We start from the raw sequence: 27,952 nt of genomic DNA, 5'->3' as shown, positions 1-27,952 counted from the left end.
ACAGTGCAAATACTCATCGACCTAAGTGTACAAAAGAATCGATTTGTACATTTTGCTGTACACTGTTTCCTGTGTACTAAAGTAGACATAAGTGAACATCATTATCATTTGTCATCTATAAATAAATCAGTTCATGCAATTAAAAAGTTCAGTTGGTCTTCAGTTAGACAAGCGTGTTCAGGTGTGCTCCAAATGATTGTTACTGGGCGAAAATATTTGCTTTACAGTGAAATTAGTGTTTAAAGTGAAGCTTAGCTTTCTTTGTACGGTTTAAGCTCTAAAAACACTGGAGCCCACATCATCTATGGAGTTGCCTCAGCAGATGATCTGCTTCCATCTTACACTGTCCACATTTTAAATGAAATTATTATTATTGTGCCACATGCATCACTCTGCATGCTGTGTGGACCTGTGAAAGTCAAAGGAACAAGGTGTTGAGGACTCAGTGAGGAGCCACAGAAGAGACCCCGTCTCTGTTAACTGTACTGTCAAGAAACGTCCGAGGCTGCAGCTTGGGAACAACAATTCTACTCTGGAATCATGGGAGGCATTTGATCTCATTCAGTTCAGTACAATTCAAATCAGTTGTATGTAAACGGGGACAGTTCACAACAACTGTCATCTTGAGGGTGATATAGGGGGAAACTGTACAGGAAAGACACTATAAAAAGAAGGAACCCATAAAATCAGATTAAAACAATGGGAAGAGTGGGGAGGAAGAACTACCATTTAATGGGAAGAGACCCGTAGCAGAGCAGAGAACAGAGGAAAAGAAACCACAAACAGGACAAACGAAAGAGTCTGAATAGAAATATTAGCTTTTCCTTCTTTCCTGACCGTCTTTGTCACAGTGAAAATTTTAGCATCTTCAATTCTGCCACTTCCAGGTCCACCGTTTCCAAACCACCAATCACAGCAGGTCTCAGTATCATCTTGTTAACCTTCCATTTCATGCCTGACACTCATCTCCACCCACTTCAACCTACCTGCCCTTTCTTCTTCTCTTGGTTTGGATGCTTAAGCCCAGGTACGTAAGACTGATCTACGTTCACTGCCTCAACTCTGCATTTCTACGCCCCCCCCACACACACACACACACACACACACACACACACAAGCTTTCATTCCTTTCCCTCCAGGCTCTTGGACACTGCTGCCTAAGCTCATCTGTCATCACTATTGCAACCAGAAAGAAGCTCCGAGCTGATCCCTGATGTATTCTTCACATTGACCTGCACCACACATCTCACTGTCCTTGTACATCCCCTGTATCATCCTCAAATACTTCTCTACACCTCCCGACTTTCTCAGTTCCCCTCTTGGCAGCCTATCATATGCCTTCTCTAGACAAAGTGTAACTCCTTTTGTTCTTCTCTGCATTTCCTCCCTCAACACCCTCAAAGAGAATACTGCATCTGTAGTATTCCTACAGCCCCTGACAAGGACCAGCTAAAGATGCCATCTGTAGTAGTCCTCAGCATGAAGTCATTCTGGTCCCGACCAATCATCAGACCTCTCTTCTTATCCCAACTTTCAGGTTTGTGTTATGGGCATCGTCCATGTCAAAGACAGCTTCTGTTTTCACAGATGGACTTTTTGCTTCTACAAAAAGGTGAATCTGAAAGTTAAACTCAGAAAAAAGACAGAGCCAACTTTAAGCTTAAGACTGGTTTATTTTTAATTATCAGAAATCCACAGTCTTCTATGTAAAAATAAAGGGGACTGAGAAGGTATCAAAGTTCCATAAAAACGTTGAACAGACACTGCAGCATTAAGATTTGTAAAGAGCACTTAACCAGCAAATCTTTCAACTGTCGAATCTCCTGATTTGACATCTGAACATGGCTGCACCCCGAGCGGTTTAAGATCAACACTGGCTGCCATCATAATGACACTGAAAAAATATCCAGAAACCTTTTTTCATGGTTTATGTCAGAAAATGTTCTTAACAACAATGCTGTCACATTTCTCCTTTAGTCTGCCAAGTATCTATAACTGATCCATAAACTACATTTACTTTGATAAAATGTTTAGAAAACCAACTACACAGAAATCACAATGTAAACAGTAGTGATCACAACCCTTGTGCTGAAATATTACAATAGTCTGACTAAAGCAACTAGCACCAAAATTATTTGGCAGAAACAGCATTATAACCTGACATAATCCGTCTTCTTTCCCTAAATGTGCAGACGAAGAACAGTTGTTTGAAATGTTTTATGTATATGTTGTTTTTAAACTTGAACAACATGCTGTCATTACGAGTGTGTTATCTATTATGCCAGCACATTTCAGTTTCCATATAAGATGCTGCTAAAGTTTTAGAAATAAAATGACCAACGTGAAATTAAAAGTTGAACACATTCTGTGTTTGTCTACAAATCTTCTCTTTACAAATAAAAAGCTAAAGTAAAATCAGTTGGTATTAACGAGCCCTCGTGAGTATCATTGGTTTGATTTGATCTCTTCTGTGCTTCACTTCTTCTAAGTGATCTTTGTTTGAGGGCATGTGTAAATGGTCTTCTCCAACAAGTATTAACCTTTAATTGCACATTTGGAAATCGGCCATTGAATGTGCAGCAAGAGCAGCAACAGCAGTTTTAATTAAGCACTTTGCTTTTTCAATTTTTTTTAAAGAAAATACCACTATGTGCATCTGTCCAGTACCCGACAGACGGATGAACTGTCAACAACTGGCATGAAATGTTTTCCTGTAGTGTTTATCGTAATAGAAAAGTCTGAGGCCCTGTGTCTTTGTACAGGGATGTCAGTGAGAGGGAGTGACAGCAGTTACAGCAACAACTCATGGGAGCCAAAGTGGAATGGTTGGACTGTAAACTGGATCCTCTGTTGCAGCTTACACTTCATTGTCATAACCCAGGATGGGAGCGAGCCATCTCTCCACCTCCTCCACATTCATCTCTTTCCTGCTGGCATAGTCCTCCACCTACAGATGAGATGTGCACAGAGGCCACAAGTTTAGCTCTTGTTTGGGAAGAGACCCGCAGCATATCAACTAAGTTTGGCCGGTGTATGAGCAGAAAGATTCAGGCAGAAATGGAGCGCATAGAGAGACCAGGACATGGACAAAACAGAAAGCAGCACAGGAACTGGACATCTCTCTTTTTCAGGTTTAAGACCTTAAGAAATCATGACCTGCAGATATTAGATTAAAAACAGTCTGTTAAATGAAACTATAGTTGACACATTCTCGTAGTAAACATGTTCAACACTGATGTACAGTGAGGCACATTATCAATGGATACCTGCTCCTTGGTGATCTTTCCAACAGCAAAGTATGAAGCCTGAGGGTTGGAGAAGTAAAGTCCCGACACAGAGGCGGCAGGTGTCATGGCCAGGGACTCTGTCAGACCAATGCCTACAGTCACACACAAATGCACAAGTAAACACAAAAAGAAAACAAACACCCACACAACCCTACGCACACATGGAAAAAATATAGTAAATAAAATGTCCATGAGACAGACAGCAGATCAGTGTGTTGCATAAAAAACTACACCTAGCGTGGTTAGCCTCTCAACTGACATTTACGGGGTGGTTTTTAAGCCGTTGCGTGCACTACATCTGAGGAGATCATTACCTGCTCAGCCTACCCGTGCTCTGTTCTGTTTGGCACCCTGTGCAGATGCAACACCCGATCTCAAGCACACAGGTATATAAAAGCACTCTCACCTGTATGCTTTTTGCACGAGTGTGACTTTTCCTCTAAAAGGTGATTTGAAGCACATGAATGCACAATATCAACATACTGTCATCGTGATAAATAGGTGTAGAGAGTCACCTGAATCCATGTCCTGGTTTAGTTATAAAAACTGCAGCTGGAGTTTGGAGGCTGTGAAACTAAACCCCTGATTGTGGATTATATGCAGTAATGTGATTTGATCAAATGTTCATGATACAAATGTGAATACAGAAAGATATTTATGCATATCTGATTATTTTCATAGGCTATGAACATTTGCACACAGGCAGAAAACTGGAAGATTTCATTTGAAATTTGTACAAAATGAATATCTGAGGTTCATCCAGACTGTTCCACACTCCTCAAAGGTTCCGGTTCATGCTGACATCACAGCATCACGCAGCTGCTGCAGAATTTCACTTCACAAACCAGTAATTCTGATTATTTACTGCAATACTTTGTCGTCAAAAATACTTATGGAAGTTAAAGACGTCTGTCTAAGCTAATCCAACCCACTCATCTGTTCAGCATAACGTTTGTACTTAAGCAACAATGGATCCGTTTCAGGGAGTCAGATATGATGTGGTTTTGGTGTTCTCACCAGTCTTCTCCTGGATATTAGCCAGGCTCCACATCATAGTCTTCTCTGTGTGGTCGGGCTGGCTGGGGTAGCCAGCTGCCGGTCTGATTCCTTTGTACCGAACTCTGTGGAGATCCAAGGTATGCAGAGCCTCATCTGTGCTGTAGCCCCACAGCTCCTTACGCACACGAGCATGGAGCTCTTCAGCAAATGCCTTCATGGTGGACAGATGGACAAAGAAGAAACAAGTGAATGGAAACAATGCCTCTAAATGGGTGTTTATAACCTGGACACACTGTTCCCATATTGTATCCAGCTGCCTCTGGATACTGGAGACATCAAAGGACTATATGCCCGCAAGCACAGATTAAAAAGTAGGGTGTCAGCTGGAAAAGCATATACAGAAGTTCCCTTCCCTAAACGAAACTGTAGACTCTCATACTCCATTGTTCATCAGACTTTAGCAATCCCAGCTGAGATCAGAGCAGTATAATGTAGATGAGCGCTAGTAGTCAATGCAATGGCTGAGAGCTGAAACCAAGCACCTCTAACATGAAACGCCTGCACCCCCTGCAGCTAATGGCTATGACTTAAAATTGCAAGCCATGAATTTGAAACAAAAAGAAGAAAGGATTTTTAAATGGTAACCAGATGTTACTTGCAAGTAACCCTAGAGTTACCGTGCCAACATTGGCGCTTGTACTGTGGTATAATTACCAAGGAGGAAGGAAGTTTTTAATGTTTTACAGGAAACAGTACCTCAGCTAGTCGATCGGCCAGAGCTTTCACCATGATGCTATTATAGTCGTCTCCCTGAGCTTGAAACTGCTGACTCAGTTCTTCAGCTCCAAACACACCCACAGCAAACAATCCAATGTAGTCTGCCACACCGCTGTCTACAGGGGCCACAAAGTCAGACACACACAGGTACGGCTCGGAGGAGGAGCCATCCTTCTCCACCTGCAGCACAAACACACAACACTGTTGAAAGAGCGCTGACAGAAAGGAGACGTTATGTGTTTAAAAATGAACATATTACAATACTTCGATTATACAGGACAAGATGTTAAAGGTGTCTGTCGCAGCAGGATAAATCACAATCCCTCACCTGCTGCCGTAAGCCGTGGAACGTGGCGATGGGTTCTGTGTCCCCGTCCACTGCAGCGTCATCTTTGTACACCCTGATGTCGTCGCCGTTACTCTGGGCGCGCCAGAATCCCACCAGGCCCCGCCCCTTCAGTCTGCAGTCATCAATCATCTGGTGGATCAGCTGCTGGGCATCATCAAAGAGTTTGCGAGCTTCTGAACCTGCAGTAGCCAAAGATCACGAGTTCAGTGGCTTTCCCTGAATTCTTCCACTGTTTGCTCTTCTTGAAGCTTCATACTTTTATTCTAGTTTTCAAGACATGAGACCGTTTGTGATGAGGCTTCTGTGACAGGTTTTCACTGGATTTCTCAAGGACATCATTTTCTGATACTGCTCATTTGCTGTCGACGTTTTTCTTTCCACTTGTCCAGTTTCCTTACATTTTTGAGGAAGCGCCGCACACGCCCAGACAAGTTTTTAGTTAATAGCTCTTTGGAAATGGCCCTGTTGCTGTAAGAACACTATTTCCTGCCTGTCAAGCTGTGTTATCTTTGCCGTGTGTTTTTGCAAGAGGCTGCTGGTAGCACAGCGGCCAAGTTACAAATCAGGTACAAGAACTGGGCCCAAAACGAGTGGAAAGGGGCTGTACGAAGAAAACCCCTGAAAGACCTTCAGAAAGCCTTAAGAACACTGGGAAGCAAAATGTAATCAAATAACAGGGCGGTTCAAGACTTATTTATGGCTTAGTTTGTATGGTCTGATTCATTAATCAGTAAAATTGTAATCAGTAAGATTGTGGCTTAAGAGTTGCGAGTTCGCCTTGTAATTGGAAGGTTGCCGGTTCGAGCCCTGGCTTGGACAGTCTCGGTCGTTGTTTCCTTGGGCGAGACACTTCACCCGTTGCCTACTGGTGGTGGTCAGAGGGCCCGGTGGCGCCAGTGTCCGGCAGCCTCGCCTCTGTCAGTGCGCCCCAGGGTGGCTGTGGCTACAATGTAGCTGCCATCACCAGTGTGTGAATGTGTATGTGAATGGGTGGATGACTGGATATGTAAAGCGCTTTGGGGTCCTTAGGGACTAGTAAAGCGCTATATAAATACAGGCCATTTACCATTTACCATTTACCATATATTTCTAAATAACCCTGACTCAGCTTGTACCAACGGTCTTGTCATTGAAGATCTTCGGGTATCCCCTGTTGGGGTATTTTCCTCTCAGCTGCCACACATCAAAGAACGGCTTCCAGTCGATGAAGTCCAGCAGGCTGTTCAGATCGTACAAGTCAAACACACGAGTGCCCAGGAACTGAGGACAAACTGAAACACAGAGAAGTCTGCTCACAGTTCTGTATGTGCTTGTTTCAGCACCTGAAACCAAGGACAACGAGGGCTGCAACCATAGAGTAATTCAAATAATTAGATCATTTAAAAACAATTCTCAACACAAAGTCTTTGCTTCGAGGCTCTGCAGTGCGCAGAAGTTTTAAACAGTGTAAATGTGACCGTTTCACCCACATCTGCTACTAAAAACAATCTGCAATACAAACGTATTTAGGAGCAGTGCACGAGTAAAAGGTCAGAGTCTGCTCACACGCCACGAAGAGCAAAGAGGCGGAGCCGTTACCGAGGTGTCCTAAACAGCAGCGCTGTTCCTGTGATTATCATTAAAGACTAGCAGGCGTCCTTCATCGAAGCACCTGATCAACAAACTCTGTAGCTGCTCCATCCACTGCTCTTTATTTTACACAATCTGCAGTGATCTGCAGTGCAGTCCAGAAGAAACTCTGAAACACCCGCATTTTTCCCTTTTATATATTTATTATAGCTCACTAATAAGACAAAAGTATTTCTCAACGATTACTCGATTAATCGATGGAATTATTTACAGATTATTCGACAGCTGCAGCCCTAAATGCAACATTTCAAACTTCATCAAATGCAAATATTTTAGCACCTAATTAAAATGACACATTAGGTAACAACTACTACTGGTCATTGCTTGACTTGCCTGGCTGGGGCAGCGAGTGCCAGTCTACCTTTAATGCCTTCTCTCTCGCCTGGGACAGAGACAGGTAACAGCGATCCTGAACACACAGGGAGACAGTTGATTATGTCACAAGTATAACTCGGTGTCATCTACATATTTATTCACATGTGCCACGAACAGTCAAGTATGTGATTTCATTAACAGCAGCTCCGCTGTACAATGGTAAAGGGTGGAGAAACCACCGTTTGGTCACAGGAAATGTTCCATGTTTGGTTTCTTTTTCTCTACTGGCTGCTTTTACCTTCAGGGAATCATAGTGCTCTTGTCTGATCTCCTCATACTCCTCTTTCAGCTCCTCGAAGTACTCTTCCTTTGCCGTTTCATCCAGCAGCTGTGAACACTGAGACAGCCCGGGGAAAACGTGAAGTCAACACCACATTTTGTACTCCTTAAACAATGTGTAACCACACAAAGCCTGTGTGCTGGAAAAACTGATTTACATCCTGTACGGTTTAAAACTGAACCACACAGGATTTTTAGACAATTTGGAAGATTTTGCTTGATTGGTGCAAAAAGTTGAACTTCTCCCCTCAAAGCAGTATTAGCTATAACATGGATCATTTTATTTAGATTCATTTGAGGCTAGTACTGTCATTTCAAGTCAAATGTGTATAGAAACGTTCCCAATTTTAATGTTGTTTTTTTGCCATCCATCGTTCTTGATCATGGAAAAGTTGGAGTCAAGGCAGGCAGATGTTCTTACCACCACCACACTCCTGGAAGCATCCAGAACATGGATAACAGGGCAGCTGTAGCGAGGGGCAATCTTCACTGCTGTGTGTACCCTACCCAACACAAAGTACAGGTTATTATTCGACTGCTGCACTTCTGCTTACAGAAGGATTGTCTATACAAACAAATAAGGAGGCCCTGATGCTCTTATAGCCTCTCGAGGCTGCCTCACTTTTGGAGTCAGCCTCGAGTGGCTAGAAGATGAACTGCATCAGTGAGTCGATCCCAGTGGATACAACAAAAAAAGCTGTTTTCTGTCTGGATCGAAAAACAAAAGAAAACAACTGTTTCGGCCTCTGTGGACAGTTTCCAATGTTGTGACAACTCTGAAGTTACATTTGAACTAAATTATCTACATACTTGAGAATGGAGCTGGGCTACTTTAGGAAATTACAGTATATTACTCACTGCAAAGCCTACAGTGATTCTGTGCAGCATGCTTCACGTGTTCCACATTTTGTCATTTCTTCCAAAGTAGATTCATTTTTTACGTCCCCTTGGCTGAGTGTGAGGGTCATTGTCCCGTTGGAGCCTTCACCCCAGTCCCAGGTCCAGAGCTCTCTGGAGCAGGTTATCATGAAGGATATCTTCCTCTTGACCCTGACTAGTTCCTGCTGCCAAAAAACATCCCCACAGCATAATGCTACCACCACCATGCTTCGCTGTAGGGATGTTACTGGCCAGGTGAAGAGCAGTGCCTGGTTTCCTCCAGACACGAAGCCAAAGAGCTCAACCGTTCTTTCATCAGTTCCGAGAACTTTCTCGTGGTTTCTTTGATGTGCTGTACCTTTAACTTCTCCACAAAGTAATGCTGGATTTTTCCAGAGTGACCCCGATTGCTCAGATTGGTCAGGTCAGCTCTTAGAAGAGCCCCGATGGCTCCAAACGTCTCCCATTTACAGATGACGGCGTCCACTGAGCTCACTGAACTCTTCAATGCTGCAGAAATGCTTCTGTATCTTGACCCAACTCTGTCTTGGAGGTCTATAGACAATTCCTTACAATTCCTTGGACTTCATGGCTTTGTTTGTGGGCATACGCTGACAACTATAATTCTCATTATGGGATATTGTCCACAGAATTGTTAAAAATTCATTTAATCAAATTTTCTTTCTTTTTTTCCCCTAAATGAAAGTCTGTATATTGTTCACATGATCAAAATAAATTGAACACAAACGTAAAAAAAATCAGGCTGTAACAGGACAAAATGTGGAACAACTGAAGCCCTGTGAATACTTTCTGTCAGGCCTGCAAGGCTTTTGCAAATTCTTCCTTCCGTTTTCATTGGGGACTCTAAATTCGCCCCGAGATAAAATATGTGGGCGACCATTAGTGCATCTCCTACACGTAACCTTCGACTTGAACTTTTCAGTACATTGTATCTAGTTCAGAATTAGAGCTTTGTGATTGTAGGTATGCAATACTTTGATGTGGTGGCTCCTCCAATCAGCAGTGGTGTGGTCATTCCCAGTCTCTCCATCTCTTTGGCCACATAGATCATCTCATCCAGAGAAGGGGTGATAAGACCAGACAGACCAATGACATCTGAGGTACCAAAGCAAGTACACAAATGCTGTTACAAACTAATAAGTCTTAATCCTGCAACAATACTTTGAGCTTTTGCTTAAAAGGGTCTTATTGAAAAATGCAGGCTAAAATGACAACACGCACAAGTGTTTAGGATGCAATCAACTCAGGAAATTCTTTAAATGTATATATTATTTTCTTCATCTATGCATAGAAAGAAAATGAAAACCTGTGAAAACCTGCTAGAGAGAAAAGTCTAAATAACAACAAAAGACTCCATGCACAGCTGTGCTCACACACTAATGATTAACAGGATCAACCAGTTATTTTCTAACCTTTCACTACCCAAGGCTGCTATTGTTTACGGTCATATCATGATTAGAAGTTGTCCTGCTTTTTAATAAGTTAGTACACAAAAGCAACAAAATATCCCATCATCATGCAAGATTACAGACTCGTCACTGCTCTATCGTTAGGACAATAACCTGACAGGAGCATTATATATTAATGCTTATAGAACAATTAAATTGCTTCGGGACTCTCAGACTCTGTATTTCTTACTGATACTTACCATGGAAACACTCAACTGGCTTCCAAATTTAGGGAACAACAGTTATATATCACACAAGTCAGAATAAATCCTGTAAACTTCTCCTTGACACATCATGGTATACCCACGAGCAGCTCCACCACACAGGCTGAGTAACTTTCATTCTGCCTAAAAGGCAAAAACTAGGCTAAAGATATCCAGCTACTGCTTAAATGCCAGCAACGTCCAGTAATGAATGAAGGCCGCTTGGATGAACATTTTAACATTATTAAATAAACCTCTGTGAAATGAAACTTTCCATAACGTTTCTGTCAGTCTGATCTTTACAGTTACCTGCTTTCTGTGTAACGGCCTCTCTGAGGATCTGATCACATGGAACCATTACACCCAGGTCGATCACTCTGCACGAGAACAGCAGAAGCAGCAGGAGAATCAGTTTGGTCTGTTTCAGCTGCATACAGGAAGCATGTGAATATAATGCATATGCATTGTTGTTCCTAGAGTATTTAAAAGTAGAATGGGAGGCAGAGCCTTCAGTTTTCAGGCCCCTCTTCTGTGGAACCAGCTTCCAGTTTGGATTCAGGAGACAGACACTATCTCTACTTTCAAGATTAGGCTTCAAACTTTCCTTTTTGCTAAAGCATATAGTTAGGGCTGGACCAGGTGACCCTGAATCCTCCCTTAGTTATGCTGCAATAGACGTAGGCTGCCGGGGATTCCCATGATGCATTGAGTTTTTCCTTTCCAGTCACCTTTCTCACTCACTATGTGTTAACAGACCTCTCTGCATTGAATCATATCTGTTATTAACCTCTGTCTCTCTTCCACAGCATGTCTTTATCCTGTCTTCCTTCTCTCACCCCAACCAATCACAGCAGATGGCCCCGCCCCTCCCTGAGCCTGGTTCTGCCGGAGGTTTCTTCCTGTTAAAAGGGAGTTTTTCCTTCCCACTGTCGCCAAAGTGCTGCTCATAGGGGGTCATATGATTGTTGGGTTTTTCTCTGTATCTATGAAGCGCCTTGAGGTGACTTATGTTGTGATTTGGCGCTATATAAATAAAATTGAATTGAATGCAGTACTGACGATGGAAGAAGGATAAGAAACTATGAAAGAACCCAGGACAGCTTAGTGGAGATGTTTATCGTGATGTGTGTAGTTATGGATTAACCAGTTGGCCCGGGCTAGCAGTCATCAATTAGAATTTAAGACAAAGATGGTCATTAGTACCAGTGGAAACCCACCACCATGGTACTCCAGCATACACAGTCCATGTCTTATTTTGTCTTTATGGGAACTATTTTATTTTCCTAATATTCTCTGAGAATGTAAAAATTATTACACAACTGCAGAAATTCTTATTTAAGAGTGCAAAAATAAATGAAATGAAAATAAATATTCAGTTGTTCAGTTAGCGATTCACAGTGAAGGATTGTTCATGTCGCTCAGCATTTAAGTGCAGCAGCACACACGCACTGAACTACAGCTGTTAAAGTAGCGCTGCTCAATTAATCGAATTTTAATCACGATTACGATCTGGGCTTTCAACGATCATTAAAAATGACTGAGCCGACTATTAGCCCCTCCCTCGTGCTTTACTCTCGCGCTGCTCCGTGTGGCAAATCGAGCGCACCTCTCTGCATTTCGAACACCTGTCACAACAATTGAGAGGACCCGAGGGAAGCTCGGAAAGCTCAGCAGAAGTTATTTGGAGAGGAGAGTGACTGCCGTTGGTTGAAAAGAGGTAAAAAAAAACTTCAGTGGTTGGAAACATTATGGGTTCAGTCAGACGTGGATCAAGTAGACACAGTGTGTAAACTTTGCTACGGTGTCGTAGCTGCACCACAGAGCAACACTGCAAAGTTCACTAAACATAGATGTTTACATTTTTCATTTATTTCTTATATTGCAAACATTTGCACATTATTTTATAGTATTTTTTTAAAGTCATTATTCAATACATTGTTATTGTTAACCCTTTAAATCCCTGTAGAACCTGAACCGTGTAAGCTAGCGCAATAATTTGTTTTGCATATGAAACCAGAGGAGTTGTACTTACATCTGATGCCATCAGCTTGTCCTCGGTCACGGTTTCCTTCCACATAAAGCTTTGCAAAAATTGCATAAAAAGCTCTTGCAGGAACAAAAACATAATATTCCAGAAACACGCTTTGCCGATCCATCAGCTGTTCTTAACACTTCCCACAGTGAAACAGACATCAACACGAACTATCTCATGTCCGCCATTTCCTGTCCGAAACCGGAAGTGACGTCATTTTTGCGGAAAATGTAGTTTTTTTACTTGTAGGCCTTATAAACCTATACTGGTGTTTTTATAAGTCATGTTTGACTTTTCTGAATAGTTGCTGGGAAGCTTAGAACTCGAATTCCACAGCTGGAAATAGTTTATTTTGATGCACCTGCTGTTTTCTTTGCAAATTTGCATCATAGGATTGTTTTTTGTTTTTCCTGCAGTGTATAAAAATTGCTGTATCTCCAAAATAAAACTATGAAGACACTCAAAATAAATTTCCTGTTGTTGTAAACTATTTTTTGCAACTTTTTTGTATTTAAAGTTTTGAGGGATAAACCTCTTAAATTTCTCTAACTAGAAATATATGTAAAAAACAAAAACGATTTTCAATTTTTTTGTAGTTTATTGCACTTTTTTGCAATTAATGTAGTTACTATGGACTTAATGCAGACATATTATTAAGATATGGGCTATAACAGTTGTATAGCAACTTGAAATGCTCCCACAAATGGCACTACAACATGTAAAAAAATAATATAAGCTCTGGCGGACTTGGTTCTATGGTCGGTCTTAAAGGGTTAAATAAATATCGTCAAATAATCGCGATCTCAATTTCAGTGAAAATAATCGTGATTATCATTTTTGCCATAATCGAGCAGCCCTATGTTAAAGAGCAGTGAAATTTGGATGCTTTCTACTTCTCTCCCACAATGCAACACTAGTCCCTGTGGAGGATCAAAAGGCAATGTGAGGTGCGTTACATCACTTGACCTAGTGAGTGCACTGCTGACAGTACCACTGAGCTTAACATGTAGCCTCAGAGGACTGCAGTCTGTAAACAGAGGGATCACCCAGTTAGTGGAATATTAATGTTAATCCCCCCCAAGGCTGAAAAATGGCACTTTATTATAGTCTTGATGCATAATTTCAAATCCAATCGACTGGTTAAAGCAAGTACAAGTTCAGTCAGCTGCAGCCACTTAAGTGCTGCAAGTACACAGATTACAATGTAAATGTGTTTAGTGGGAAAGGCAAGACGCTCAGCAGCAAACTACTGTTACCTGAAGTTGTTGCAACCCAGCACTACGCCTACAATGTTTTTGCCAATATCGTGGACATCCCCCTTCACTGTAGCCAGAACTATGGTGCCTTGGTAGGGATCCTGCAGACAAAGAGAAAACAATGAGGGGAGGCCCACGGCAAACCTGACCACTCTGAGTGACATGGCTTATTCCCTCCAGCTTATGAAAACATTTGTAGAAACATTACATTTTGAGGCATTATTATCATTTATCAGTTATTCCAGTATTTGCTTGCTTTATCTTATTATTGTGGAACTCATATTCATGTAAGCTGTGAAAGTGCTGTACAGATTCTGCACACACAAAGCTTTTGGAAAAGAAAACAGTCAAAAATAAGAAGTGCTCTGAAGTCTCCTCTAAATGCACTGACCGTCTCATCACAGGATCCAGATGCAGCCATGAGCTCCTGCCTCTCCTTCTCCATGAAAGGAATCAAATAACTAACCGCCTTTTTCATAACACGAGCCGACTTGATGACCTGCAGACACATGACTGCTGACTCAGACATCTTTGCACATATAGGAAGAAACAGTCAAACGATTAATGTGTTTTGGTGAAGGATAAAAACCTCCTGGGGAAAGGTTCATACAAAGGTTCACTGAGATAAACTGAAGTCTTTCGAAGACACAAGTAAACTGCATTCACTACAACGAAGTTCCCAATCCTGTTAAGTGTGGAAGCCGCACACAAGGTCAATATAATCAGTGTAATTTTCTTAAACTGCTTATGTAATAATTATTTAATAATAACTATTTGATTGAAGTGAAGACCTTCTGGTTTCATTTTTAGTTTAAATTTTAATCTCTGGTTTAATAAGTTACTGCAACTGTCTGGGAGTGCGTCGTCTACGTAACTGAATCCTGTCTCCATCCACAAATCCCCAGTGCCTCAGTGCAGCTGGCCCCTACAACACCAACAGCACAACAAAAACTCCAGTAAAGGAAGTGGGCTCTGTGCTTATGTACTCCAGGACTGCTGCTGTAACAGGAGGATTATCGACTCACCGGAGTTAGAGGCGATGGCCCTTCAGTGCAGGCCCTTTCATTGCAGCCATCGTTACCACTGCTTACATCTCCCACGATGCTAACAGGACACTGGACCATGCACAATAATATCAAGCAGGCCTACTAAGCAAAATGACTGTACTCTAATCCACCCACCCAACGTTATTGTCAAATATGCCGATGACACCACTGTGGGTGGGCTAATCTCTGATGGAGATGAGAGTGTACAGGACAGAGGCAGTGAATTTGTCCCGCCGATGCTCAGAAAGCAACCTGAAAAAACAACCTGAAACTGAGCGTCCTTCAAATAAACGAACTCGTCATGGACTTCAGGAGACACAGACAGCTCCACTGCCGTCTCATCATAAATTGAGAACGGGTGGAATCTGTCTCCACCTTCAGGTTTCTGGGCACCTACATCTCCGTCGACCTCACCTAGACCCACAACACCACTGCTGCATTTCCTCCGTGTCCTGAGGAAGAATAACTTGGATCAGAAGTTCTTGCAGCCCTCAGTGGAGAGCGTGCTCTCCTACTGCCACAACTGGGAACAGGAAGTAAGTAACACCGTCCAAAAGAATCATTGGCTGCCCTCTGCAGTCCTTGTAAGCCATCCCCGGATCCTTCTGTCTGAGGAAAACCAGGGTCATTACAGGTGACCCCTAGAAGCCCACCCACCCGCTGCCCTCTGGATGGCACCTCAGGTCAGTCAGGACTCACAAACAGCTTCTTCCTCTGGGACATTTGGACTGTTAACAAACACTAAAAGAAAATATTCATATTTCATCCCTGCACAGTTCGTGTGGAGCACCCACAATTTCACTGTACATGCACAATGACAATAAAGGCCTATTCTATTCTATTCTATTCTATTCTCATTCAAAGGAAAAGGGGATTTGGTGATGAACTGAGTTTCTTTATTAGCCATAATTACTTCTTTAGACAGTTTTATCGGATTTACTGAAATAAACTTGGGGATCTGTCAGGATATTTGACTAAAACTAAAACTGGTCATTTTATTTGAGACAAAGCAAAGCTAAAGTTGTTCCCACACTGTGCCACAGAAACGGTGTTCACCATGAAATTTGACCATAATCAGCTGCCAGACCACATGCACTCAAAGTCATCATCGTACCTGTGGCAGGAACATCTTTCCAGCTCCAAACAAGTCTCCCACCGCCTTCATGCCGTTCATCAGGGGTCCCTCAATGATACGAAGGGGTCGAGTGTAGCGGTGAACCTGAGCCCGACACTCTTCAACATCCTCCACCACATACTTCTCTATTCCCTAACAGCATCAATACAAGACGGACCATTAATAACATCTGGTGTTAGGAACATTTTCAAAACAAAACCAATATATATAAATTTCATATGTGGAATTTGAGGCAATGTTTGAACATGAATACTTCCCAAACTATTAAAGATAAAATCCAGACATTTTCACTCTCCCTCCTTAGAGTAAAGTAAATTAGGATGTGATCATTAGAACAGATACGTCTAAAACTATCTGCCACGGCCTTTCAAGTTCCAAAACAAAAAATACTCCAAAAAAGGGCGTGGGCGGCAAAGGGTGGTTTGTTTCAGAACGCACTTCCGACTTGATTCTTTGAAAAATAAATGCTGTTTACTTCATGGCAAAATAAAACCCAAAAATCAACCCAATCATTTCTTACAACTTAGATGTAAATGAAACTTAATCCAACTCCACAAGTTCATAAAGTGTCAGTGTCCCACCCGACCACCAAAACCCCCCCAAAACATTTCCAGCACACCCCACAGCGTGCCCTTAATCTCTAAATTAATGGGAGGTTCCAAAAGTTACCAAACGTATCACGACGTCTTCAGTCTCAGCTGCTTTCCCCAACCCCAAGGTACATTTGGATAACGACTGAAACCAGCACTACTGGTGAACAAATGGGTGTGAGGTCAGTTCTTTGGATCATAATTATGCAACTTGTCACGACTATTGAAAAACAATTAACCGTTCACCTCACGAGGATCCGACAGAGACTGACAATGCTTCTACATACTCTTCACAAGGTGTTTGAATTAGGGCTGGGTATCGCCACGGATTTCTACAATCGATTCGATTTGAATCAGGGAAATTTTGCCTCAGACAGTCAGAAAAATTATACATCTCATCATTTAACAGTACATATCCATATTTTTCTATCTATAAAAAGAAAGCTGACACTGTGAGACTTCATCAGAGGTGTGAGCTTCACAGCAGAGGCCTTTGTGTCAAAGTGACTGAGGATAAAACAGAAAAACATGAAGCAGATTTTCCTGGCCTGGTTTTTTATAACTGCTTTAAAATATTCTGCAGTAGCTAAAAAAAACCATGAATCAGCATATGAACATAACCTGATGCTGCTGAAGTGAAGCAGAGCAAAGTTACAGAGGTTTGATTACAGACACAGCTGAGAGTCTCTGGCATCATTTTAAAGTTTACATTTCTTCAGTATTGAACAGCAGAAATGAGGCTTTCTTGGTCTTTTTCAGGGACGACAACAGTTGTTCTGGAGCAGTGGAGGTTGATCAAGCCTTGAAAGCCGCTGCTACTAATTCCAGGGATAACAACAGGTCCCACAACTCAAGCACTTTGTTTTCCAATCTGTGACTTTTTGTATACAATCTTTTGTTATTTATTACTATTTATATTTTATTCCTGCACAGCTGGTGTGGAGCTCTATAATTTTGTTGTACATGTACAATTACAATAAAAGGGCTGTTCTCTTTCATCCTAGGCACACAGCTCTACCTACTGGACCGCTCTGACAATTCTCTCACAACTAAAACCGTATTTTATTGTATAACAGAAACATCCGATTACCTTACCTTTATCAGAGCGTACTCCAGCCGCTCCTCTACACTTCCTTCCCTCCACTCGTCTGTCCGAATGATCTGCTTCCCTCCTTTGGTGTTGTTCTGTTAACAAACATCTGTCAAGCAAAGCAACAACAGCTTGGTGCTGCGTGACATGCGTGTGTGTACCTGTGCGTAGGCCAGCAGCTTCTCCGTAGCATCGCCATCTCTGTTCCAGATGAGGTTCTCACACAGTGTCAGCAGTTCCTTGTCGATGTCGTCATAAACGGGCAGGTTCCCTGCATTCACTATTCCCATATCCATACCGTTCTGTCGCGGCACAGCGGATAGCAACATAAAGCTAACGCAGACAAACTTCTTATTTCTAATAAGAAATGTGTAGCTCGTTACATTTGGAGGCAAATTTCATTGAACTAAAGATCATTTGTTGTTACAGAGTTCCAACAAGTACACTGCAAGTCTTTGTGAGAGCGTTCTGAATCTTCACATGCAGTTTCACTCTTTCTTTCTGTTTACGCTCACTACATCTAATAATAACAAAACACAAAAATGAAGGCCCGCACTACAACCGCTCATCTTCATGTTTACCTTGATAGCACGGTACAGAAACACCCCGTGCATAGCTTCTCTGATCACCTCCATTCCTCGGAAAGAGAAGGACAGGTTGGACAGACCTCCGCTCACCCTGGCTCTTGGCAATGTTTCCTAAACATCAACGCCGATGCAAAAACACATCACGGTTACACCAACCAGAATCAAAGGTTTGTGTTGTGATTAATGTGGATCTACAGAACTGATGGACTATTGAATAAAACTTCAAACAGCTGATTAGAATAGTTTAAGCACAGTTTCTAGCCTGTACAGTAAATATCACTTAATGAGAATTAATGCTGTTGTCCTTATACTTGAATGACCTTAAGGCATTTTTTAGCCCTGAAATCTACTAGTTATATAAGTTAGTTAGAAACACCAAACTACAGGAAGATAAAGGATGAGGTTTGTAAGTAATGTGGCTGCTAAAGCACAGATGCAAACTTTGAGGGATGAGATGAAGTTGTGTTGAGTCTCTACCTTAATAAGTTTAGTGGCCGCGATGAAGCTGATTGCATACTCGTTGTGTTCCTCCATGCCTGTACCAATGGTCAGGATGTTGGGGTCAAAGATGATGTTGTTTGGGTCGAATCCCACTTTGTTGACCAACAGCTTGTAGGCACGAGTGCAAATCTCCACTTTGCGCTCCGTATCTGTGGCCTGCAGAGGACAGCACGCTTATCAGCAAGTTCATGTGTGTCTGTCTGTGTGTCCACATGAGCGAAGGCATGTGCAAACCTGCCCCTCCTCATCAAAAGCCATGACCACCACAGCAGCTCCGTAACGCTTCACAGTGGCAGCTCGGAGCAGAAACTCCTGCTCGCCCTCCTTCAGACTGATGCTGTTCACGATGCACTTCCCCTGGCAGCATTTCAGCCCAGCCTCAATCACTGAGAAGTTAGAGGAGTCGATGCAGAGAGGAACCTGAGGAAGGGAAGAAGAGCTGAAGGGAAACAAAAACAGCCTGCAGTGTGTACATCATCATGTCCACTGATGCACTGATCAGATCAGGTATCGCTGACAACAGACAATCACGTCTTTACTACACTATTCAGTAGCAGCTTTGCTGCTCGCTGCCTCCATGCTCTGCTGCTAACAGCAAAGTGTCAGCGATACAGTCAACAGTATTTCATACCTGCACTACAGAACAGCTTTACTCTTATGTTTGGAAACTGCTGAACACAAAGACATCTCATTATCACTCAGCTTATCTCACAGAGTAGGAAAAGCATGAAGTGTAATACAGGACCGAAGCATATTGTTGTTTCAGCTAACAGAAAGACACTGATTGAAAGCAGCTTGGTGAAAACCTTGAGCTCATTCGTCAGTGTGCTCAGAGCGAAAGCTGAAGCTTGCTGATATTTAACAGGTGACAGTTTCACCATCTATGCAGGGGCAGGGGAGTGTTTGATAACCTCATCACACTCTGAGGCTCTGCTTACACTACGCCGGTCAGACTGTACTTCTATTTCTGTAATGTATGCTGTACTCATATGAATGTTTTGCCTTTGAATGTCCTACCCGAGCAATATCTGGCTCAGAAGCAATGAAGCTACAGAATCGAGCCATGGCTTTTGGTCCGTCTAGCATCCCTTCATCCATGTTTATATCCAGGACCTGAGCTCCCATCTCCACCTGGGCCTTAGCGATGCTCAGAGCCTCCTTCACATTACACAGAAAAGCCAGTTGAGAATTAAAAACCTAACAATCACAATCAAACTTCTGAAAGTGAACAGCATTAATGTTAAAAACAACACGAATAAATTCAGGTAATATTATTAAATTAAACTACCTCATAGTTTCCAGCCATGATCAGCTTAGCAAATTTGCGTGACCCAGCCACATTGCAACGCTCACCGATGTTTACAAAGTTGGTGTGTGGGCCAACGGTGAACGGTTCTAAACCTGCAAACAAAAGAATATGTTGTGTCCTGCATGAAGTTAAATCAACAAGCAGCCCTTTAGCACAGCAAGCTTACAACAACTGCTTCTGTTCTGTCAAAGGTTCGGCATGTTTATACTCAATGTTAGGATTTCTTTTAAAGTTTGAAACTTTGTCTCCTGCTAAAGAAACCAGGAGATGGAAATGAAAGCAGAACAGCTTTGATCAGAACTCCTGAATTTATAAACCAACTGACAATCTCCGTTTGGAATTTTAACTCCCAGAGTGCAACGAGTTTCAAAGTCTGACGTGTAAACACCGTTTCTACCGTGTGTGTCGTTCTGCAGCTTGGTAACGAGAGGTTTTACTACCAGAGAGCAGCAAGTAGTCTTGATAAATATCAGCAGCAGGAGCTCTCGGCACACAGTGTCTGACTGCTTCAGCTATGGCTCTGTATGGGAGGAGGGAAACAGAAAACTGGAGTGTTATATTTGAGGCAGACGTTTTATTATGAAAATGTTATACTGACCTTATGTGTGATGGAGTAGTTCCACAGCAGCCTCCCACAATATTCACAAGTCCATCCATGGCAAACTCCTGCAGACAGGACACAGTCTTATGACTGATTTATGCTTCAGCAGGAAACTTACGTCTTAACCGGAAACCCATTTTAACCCAACACATTAACCTTCATTCATTCGTAGATCGCTGACCCAATGTGTAGCTACAGGTTATGTGGAAGGTTACAGCACAGGGTTAAAACGGGTGTCTGGGTGTTACGGCTGTGGCCATAACAACACTGTGTGCGCTGTTTTGTTCTGTGTCTCTTTACTGTGCTTAAGACTCTTTGCAGGTCCCTCCCCTAATGAAGAGTAGTGAGCAGCTGATTGGACCGTGGAACACGTGACCGCGTTCAAAAAGCCGCTCTGACAGCTCCCGCAGGAGAGAGAGAGAGAGAGTGGAGCGAGCAGCTTGACAGCCGACGCGGTCCTGACCCTGGTTTTCCAGCCTACACTGTTGCTGTGCGTTTGTGTGAGCGTGCTCAGTGAGAGCCGCTCCTGGTGCATTAACTTAGTGCTTAGGCTGAAGCGGAAGGGGTGAGCCACCTTTTCCTTTGGAACAGTTTTCTCCTGTTTGCCGGGTTAGGCAGCGAGGGTTAGTGTTGTCCTTGGTTTGTTCTGTTTCGTTCTTAGGGTTTAGCTAGTTTTCTGGTGGGACTTAGTTGGTTTGGTTTATTATTTTGGCCTGGGTTCACCCTGGAGCTGTGCTTCATTACCTTCAATAAAATCACCTCCTTTTACTCACAACTGGTTCTGGATGTTTGGCTTGGGAACCAGGGCGGGGATTTGTCTCTCTCTCCTCTACACGCCTAGGCTAGGGGCGTAACACTGGTTACGACAGACTTTCCACAGAAGTCCAAACAAAGTCAGCACAACTCCTCAGCAACCCCAGACAGGTTTTTGTCTTTTAATACTGTTTTCAGTCACACTGGATGGCAGCTGGCAGGCCTCCAGCTTAAGCTGACAGTAGCACCTGCATGGAAGCTGAGAAATGTAGTGCTGTCAATGAGGCCAGCTACAGGTGATCAACCTGGGATATCAGGATATCAGATTCAGGAGGAAATCAGGAGTTTCTCTTGTGAGAGTGTCCTAGGTTGACGTAGGGAAGGTTAACCAAGCATCTTTTTCCCAAGGTGGGAGAAGTCAGAGCTCCAAGAGGAAACCTGTGCGAGCACAGACAGATGATATTTAACAAACTCCACACAGACGGACCCCATCTGGGTTGGACCTCGGGACCCTCCAGCTCTGCGTCATCATTCTGTTCAGACGGTGTAAAGCTAATTGCTCTGACTCAGTCTAAGGGGACAAGTGGACCCTTCACTGCAGGGTCTAGGTTTTCTGTCCCTTCCTGTACTGCTTTACACCTAAATGTCACTCAGGAAAAAACAAACAAAAAAAATCAAACCTTTAAATTGGAGGCTGTTACTTGTGGAGTTTCATCGTACCCTCCAAATGTGTTGGGAAGGCCTAACAGAGAAAGATAACATGTAGATATGATGACATCACATCTTCCTGGAGGCTCTGAAAGATGTTGCAGCAGGAACTGCCTGGACTACATACACGATGAACCTGCTATACAAAGCTGTGGTGTGTCATCAGAATCATCATGGCTTCAGCATGTGTGGTTTGTGTGTCCTCTGCTGTTTACACAGTGTCTTACCTGCATTGGGATAACAGATAATGAAAGCTGTGGTGCTTTTGCCTATGGCCTCAATGAATGGTCTCATCTCTTTTGCCCCCAAAGCACAGTTCAGACCAATACTGCACAAAGAAAGGAGGAAGGGTCTTACTGGGAAGCCATTTGTATCACATCACTGGTTTGTTCTACATTTAGAAGAGCAGCTGTTTGGTTTGATGTACAGTAACTCACCAGAGCGGTTCAGCATGCGATACGCTCACTACAAAGGCTTCTCCGGTCTGACCAGACAGAGTCCGTCCACTGCGGTCCACAATGGTCCCTGAGATCTGTATGAGCACGGTAAGAATTTAATAGCAACTTATTAAGGCTGAACTGATTTCTTTAGAATCACTTTCAATACTTTTCAGCCAGTTCTAAAAACATCTTTGTTAAGCTTTAAAGGATTTTACAAAAATACAGAACAGAGAAAGTTCTTTATGCTGCATTTATTAGGTCTTGTTATAATCCTTCTTATATTTAAGTGTTTAAGAAAAGTCGTGGGACTATCAGCCTTTCTTTTGACACATGTGCAGTAAATGCTGCCTGTGGTGACACGTGGGCAGGTGCTGGAAAGGTTAAAGTCTGTCAGCAAACAGGATGAAGTGTCCTACGAGCTCCCGGCTGCACTGACACACAGTGTACCAACCACCACGGACACCAGCAGGTCACATGACACCCCAAATCATCAGCCTGTGGAAACGTCACACCGGGGACATTGTAGGACATAATAACGATACTTTTTGGTTAAATGTGTCTACAGTGTATTAAACTTTGGCTTATTTTTAAATAACTGATGCAAAACACCGGACTTCCTCAGTATTCTTATTTAGAAGACGCACCATTAATTAGTAGTGAACTGCAATACATTTAGAGAAACACTCATTTTTAGGAAACTATGAGCAAAGTTTCTAGGATGTGAGATTGAAACTAGAATACTCTGAAAATGAAGCCTTATGATGTGTGTTTGTCCACTCCTCGATCCATTCTAGGTGAGGTAAACAGTGTTTAAAAGTCGTGCAGCGTGGAGAAGAATAAAGAACCAGACTTACAAAGACTGGCTTTCGTTCGTAGCTCTTTTCAAATAACAGGTCGATCGCAAACAAGGCAGCCTGCAGATACAATGATCAAGTAGAAAGAGTGTAAAAAAGACTTGCATACAGTTCAAAAGTGCACTCTACTGGTGGAATAAGTTGAAATTCTAGTACTAGTACTTCATCTGTAATGAAGTGTTCATCAGTGGGTTACTCAGTGTTAATCCTTTAACCTTAACATTACCACTATGTAAACAGGATGAGGGGTACCTTTGCATTGGCAGTGTCAAAGATGGTTTCCACTAGAAGGATGTCCACTCCCCCGTCTAATAACCCTCGTACCTGCTCTGAATAGGCTTCTACTAGCTCGTCGAACGCTGCAGAAAACACACACACTTTATTCATTGCAGTTACATACTGTATGGTGCTTATTTGCACAATGACATCATTCAATCTGAGTGTACAGCCCAGAGTTACTTCACAAATCACACATATAATGAAGCATAAAACACCGGTGCTGGAATTCCTGACATTCCTCTTCCCGATCCTGCTAATATGTCCCTAACCCTAAGAGTCACGATATTATGCAAACAGTTGCAACATTAACTGCAGTTCATCAGCCAATCACGCATCTCTTCACACATGCAGCGACAAACCATCTCACCTATCTACATCGACAGTGTTTAAAAGCTAAAGCACAACGTTGGCTGAATAACCAGTGAGCAGTCTTACTGATGTTCCTGAAATCTGGTCTCTCCACACATGGTGAAACAGACAAGGTCTTATTGGTGGGACCCACTGCGCCAGCCACGTAGCGTTTATCCCCTGATAACAAACACAAAGGTGCTGATGAACTCTCTGACACTGCAGCATTGCACAAACACTGGTGACAGTAATGTGTGGCTGTACTGCTGACCGCATTGTTTAGTGACGTCGTCCGCTGCCCTCCTCGCCAGCTGTGCTGATGCTTTGTTGAGACGATAAGCCTACACAACACACACAGGTTTACACCTTAGAGCAACCCGTCATTACTTATTACTGAAATGATTATGTCTCATGTTTCAGTGGAAAAGGTCAGTGTAGTAATATACTTAAGATTAATTAAAATGTCTTTGTTACAGCACATACAATTGAGCTGAACAGTAAATAAATCAATATAATAAAAAAAATACTGAAGACAAATATTTTACTGAGGTGAAACCTGACATTCACAAAAACGACTTCCTTCCATAAAAGGATAAATGACTCATAAATTCTAACATGGTTCCATGCAAGCCAAGCTGTGGTCAAGTAGGGACATCGTACCATGTGTTCAAGTCCGTAGTCTGCCTGGGCGATGGACGTGCTGCTGAAAGTGTTGGTCTCTATGATATCAGCACCAGCCAGCAGGTACTCCTTTAAGCAGCCAAGATGAGGAGAGCAAAGCTTGCACATAAATACAATTACACACCTGCACAGTGCAGGAGAAGTGCAAAGATTCCCATTTCGTTGACTGGATTAACCAACCTTGTGTATTTTGTAAATGATGTCCGGCTGTGTGATGCTGAGAATGTCATTGTTGCCTTTCAGCGGCAGTGTATGTGTTTTGAACTCCTCCCCCCTGAAATCTTCTTCTTCAAGCTTTTGCTGTTGGATCATAGTTCCCATTCCACCATCCAAGACCATGATCCTTTGCTGCAGCACTGCTCTCAGCTCTGACTCCAGTGGGCAGCTGCATCCTGAGCAGAAAGTGGGATGCAGTTATAGAATGACAAACTACATATTACACATAACAGGAGAAAGAAAGAGAAAAAAGTGATCCTGCAGGTGATAAATGTGAGACGGGTGGATTTTTATTCAGCATAACTTAAATATTCTTTGGATATTTTTTGTTTTTTTTACATATGCAGTACCACTACATGGTATATATACAAAGTGTACTTTTTATTTAAAGACTGGGTGACAGATTAGGGTGGGGTCTGGGGCTTCTGTGCTTTATTTCCAGCTGTCTGATGATTTGGTTTTACATCAGTTTGTGATTGAAACGCTTTTCTTTGTATAAAATAAAAAGGAAAAAAAAAAAACAGGCACGAGGCATTCTGCAAGTATTCAGGACTTTTCCCCTTTAATGTAAACACGCACTGACATGATTTGCATTTGGTTTTATACATAATAAAGTACATTATGGGGACATGTGAGCCACGTGCTTCACATCTGATTGTACAGCAGCAGAAGTACACGCTCTACCGCACACATGTGTGATACGAATGGAAACTTGCTGAACACGTGTTTCGTGCAGTGGGTCCCTGTACAGTAGCTGCAGCACCAAGTTTAGCAAACAGATACCTGTTACCGCGGCCAGCACTCCGCATATTTACCCGCTTCTGAGGAGAACGGCTGAAAGACGTTAGTGGGAGCCATGTTGTAAACAGCCTCACAGTCCGTCTGAGGAACACAATGATCTTTTTCGAACTTATCCAGTCGACTCGCTCCTGTTTTGTCGAAGCTTCTTCGGTGATTCGAGGGTCGCCGCAGCACTTCCGGTCTCTTTATTTCAAAATAAAGGTTTCAAAGGGGGAAAAGTAGCGTTTGGACACTGCTCAGAGCCAAGAGTTACAAAACTTTCCCTGTTACAATGTTCTAGGCTGACTCATTCCACGGACAGATATGAGATCAGTCTGCCCTATCTGGCGACTTGCCCACCCAATAAAAACTAATGCAACGTGAAACTGACTTTTGTTCAGCCAATGCAAAAAGCAGCAGTAACCCGTCTACTTCTTATTGGGTGCGCCGCCCACAGCCCGCCTCGAAGTCCCGGGCTGCAAAATACAAAGTGTTCAAAGGAAGAAATAGGCATAGTTAGGTGAAACACGGCCACGCGTGTCGGCACAATGAACGGGTCTCGGGGCTCTAGCCCCGCCCACTATTACTACTGACGTGGCTCACAGCAGGGGCCTCGAACTCCTGAAACTTTTCCACCTGACCCTGTTGCAACACACCTGAATACAGTTAGTAAGTCATTAGCAAGACTCTAGAACTTGACTGCACGCTGAGGTTGCGCTTCAGCCATTTGATTCATGTTACAGCAGCTCATGAGTGAATGAACATGGTGCAATAAAAGTACTATTAGAAGTACAGCGATCGAGAGTTGGCAGTTCATCTTGTAATCGGAAGTTTGCCGAGCCTGTTCGAGCCCCGGCTCCGACAGTCTCGGTCGTTGTGTCCTTGGGCGAGACACTTCACCCGTTGCCTGGTGGTGGTCAGAGGGCCCGGTGGCGCCCGCCAGTGTCCGGCAGCCTCGCCTCTGTCAGTGCGCCCCAGGGTGGCTGTGGCTACAATGTAGCTGCCATCACCAGTGTGTGGATGACTGGATGTAGTGTAAAGTGCTTCGGGGTCCTTAGGGACTAAGTAAAAGCGCTATACAAATACAGGCCATTTTACATTTTTCCAAACACTCACATTTACTTAATTTTACTTGAGTAGGTAGGGTTAGGGGTTGCCACGTCAGCATGCAGTCAAGTTCTATACTCTTGCTAATGACTTACTAATTGTATTCAGGTGTGTTGCAACAGGCTCACATGGAAAAGTTTCAGCCCTCGACGACTGGAGTTTGAGAATTCTGAGTTACACTAATTCATAGAATTTGTTAATGAGTGACTGAGGAGCACTCTGATATACTTTTAGTGCACCTAAATAAAATGTCTCCCCTATTTATCTCCTGCTGGCCCCTGCAATCTAAGACAGATAGTCTTTACACTTTTACAGACGTGTACATTTCTCACAGAGTGCTACAGGTGTCTGCTTGCATGCACAGCGTGTGTGAGTGAGAGCGCATTTTTTCTTTGTGAACTTTGTGTCCAGTTCATATGGTCTCCTGCTGGCCCCGTTGCTATATTCATGTATGTTTAACTGTGAACTCAGAGCTAGGTCACAGTTCTGCAGCTTGTCAAACAACATCCTCTACAGTAAAGTATATATTTGTGAATAAGTGCAGATTATATGTTTCAGTTGTTTTGGTACAGGTGTGTCTCTGGAGTGTTCACATGTTTAATGGATCATTGCTTCTGTGTCTTGGTCAGAAAAGTTTTTATTCTGTTAAATCATAAAAGATAGATGGATGGATATTACTGTCACTTACAGTGTTAGTCTCGCCTAAGTAACCTACATATTACTTAGAACTGCAAAGACTGGATAATTCAGAGAAATTGCGAGTTTAGACCCTGTTGGGGGTGCTAAAGCCCCCCTAAATTTAATCACGGCAGCCTTAAAAGTAACTATAGTAATAGTACCAATGATATTGTATTTTAGTGTTTAGTGACTGTGAAATGATCAGGACCCACACAGCGTTCAATTATTGGTTCCAGCACTTAGTATTCAACCGGGAAGCCAGCTTTTCCAGCTCCTTCCCAACTCCAAGCACTAAAAGGTGGGAAAGCGTTCATTAGTTGCAATCCCTCTCACCTGTCCCTTCCGACCTCCCGGCTCCGCCCCGTGAGCTGACCGTACTACCGCTTTACTGCAGCAGAGCCAGAGACCACACCCCTGTCACAGTGAGACGGGAGAGGATGAAAACTGTCCAATGTTGTTGATGATCATTTGAAAATGTCAACCCCCAAAGTAACTCAGCTGAACAGAGGTTTGAGTTGTAGCTTCAGGTGGACATGACTATTTTAGGCACATCCTTAATTACAAAAGATTTATATTGAACTTGAACATTCCCAAAATCTGAACATGGCAAAACTAATCCTGAATTTTATCTGGAGAAAACACACAAATGTTGCATTAAGAAAAATGTTTCAATGAATAAGGCTAATAAAGGCAGAACCCCTGTCTTAGATTTTTA

The 27,952-nt window shown here is 42.8% G+C and overlaps 1 protein-coding gene across 2 annotated transcripts; it reads right to left on the bottom strand.

The window, feature by feature from the left end:
- Positions 1-1,669: 1,669 nt before the first annotated feature.
- LOC146663000 (methionine synthase-like) lies at positions 1,670-25,997 on the bottom strand. 2 transcript variants are annotated; one of them, XM_085415584.1, is made up of 33 exons: positions 25,488-25,997; positions 24,637-24,848; positions 24,436-24,525; positions 24,047-24,116; positions 23,863-23,955; positions 23,401-23,507; positions 23,149-23,208; positions 22,292-22,386; positions 22,082-22,182; positions 21,827-21,888; positions 20,391-20,458; positions 20,233-20,312; positions 19,772-19,884; positions 19,501-19,641; positions 18,718-18,903; positions 18,460-18,639; positions 17,977-18,093; positions 17,557-17,697; positions 17,401-17,490; positions 15,695-15,847; positions 13,926-14,033; positions 13,535-13,635; positions 10,556-10,623; positions 9,570-9,690; positions 8,117-8,198; positions 7,655-7,753; positions 7,375-7,450; positions 6,528-6,683; positions 5,392-5,591; positions 5,043-5,243; positions 4,305-4,497; positions 3,267-3,379; positions 1,670-2,947 (listed from the first exon to the last, which is right to left on the bottom strand). In XM_085415584.1, exons 1-33 carry the CDS (start codon positions 25,528-25,530, stop codon positions 2,858-2,860), a joined length of 3,810 nt encoding a protein of 1,269 aa, XP_085271710.1. In that variant the 5' UTR covers positions 25,531-25,997; the 3' UTR covers positions 1,670-2,857. The 2 variants fall into 2 exon arrangements, with proteins under 2 accessions (XP_085271710.1, XP_085271711.1); XM_085415585.1 differs by having other exon boundaries at positions 1,671-2,947; positions 25,456-25,995.
- Positions 25,998-27,952: the final 1,955 nt, after the last annotated feature.

Source organism: Rhamphochromis longiceps, linkage group LG8 (genome assembly GCF_057381845.1).
Source record: "Rhamphochromis longiceps isolate RC_006_pf linkage group LG8, R_longiceps_female_GT1.1, whole genome shotgun sequence".
NCBI classification, from domain to species: Eukaryota; Metazoa; Chordata; class Actinopteri; order Cichliformes; family Cichlidae; genus Rhamphochromis; species Rhamphochromis longiceps.
This window is presented reverse-complemented; position numbering and strand designations above follow the sequence as displayed.

What these genes read in the sequence shown, in the direction of transcription:
- LOC146663000 (XM_085415584.1), bottom strand. Translation starts at nt 25,530, where the DNA reads ATGGCTCCCACTAACGTCTTTCAGCCGTTCTCCTCAGAAGCGG. An exon ending in TCGCATGCTGAACCGCTCTG is followed by an intron (nt 22,183 to 22,291) that starts GTGAGTTACTGT and finishes TTCTTTGTGCAG; the next exon opens with TATTGGTCTGAACTGTGCTT. An exon ending in CTGGATCCTGTGATGAGACG is followed by an intron (nt 13,636 to 13,925) that starts GTCAGTGCATTT and finishes CTTTGTCTGCAG; the next exon opens with GATCCCTACCAAGGCACCAT.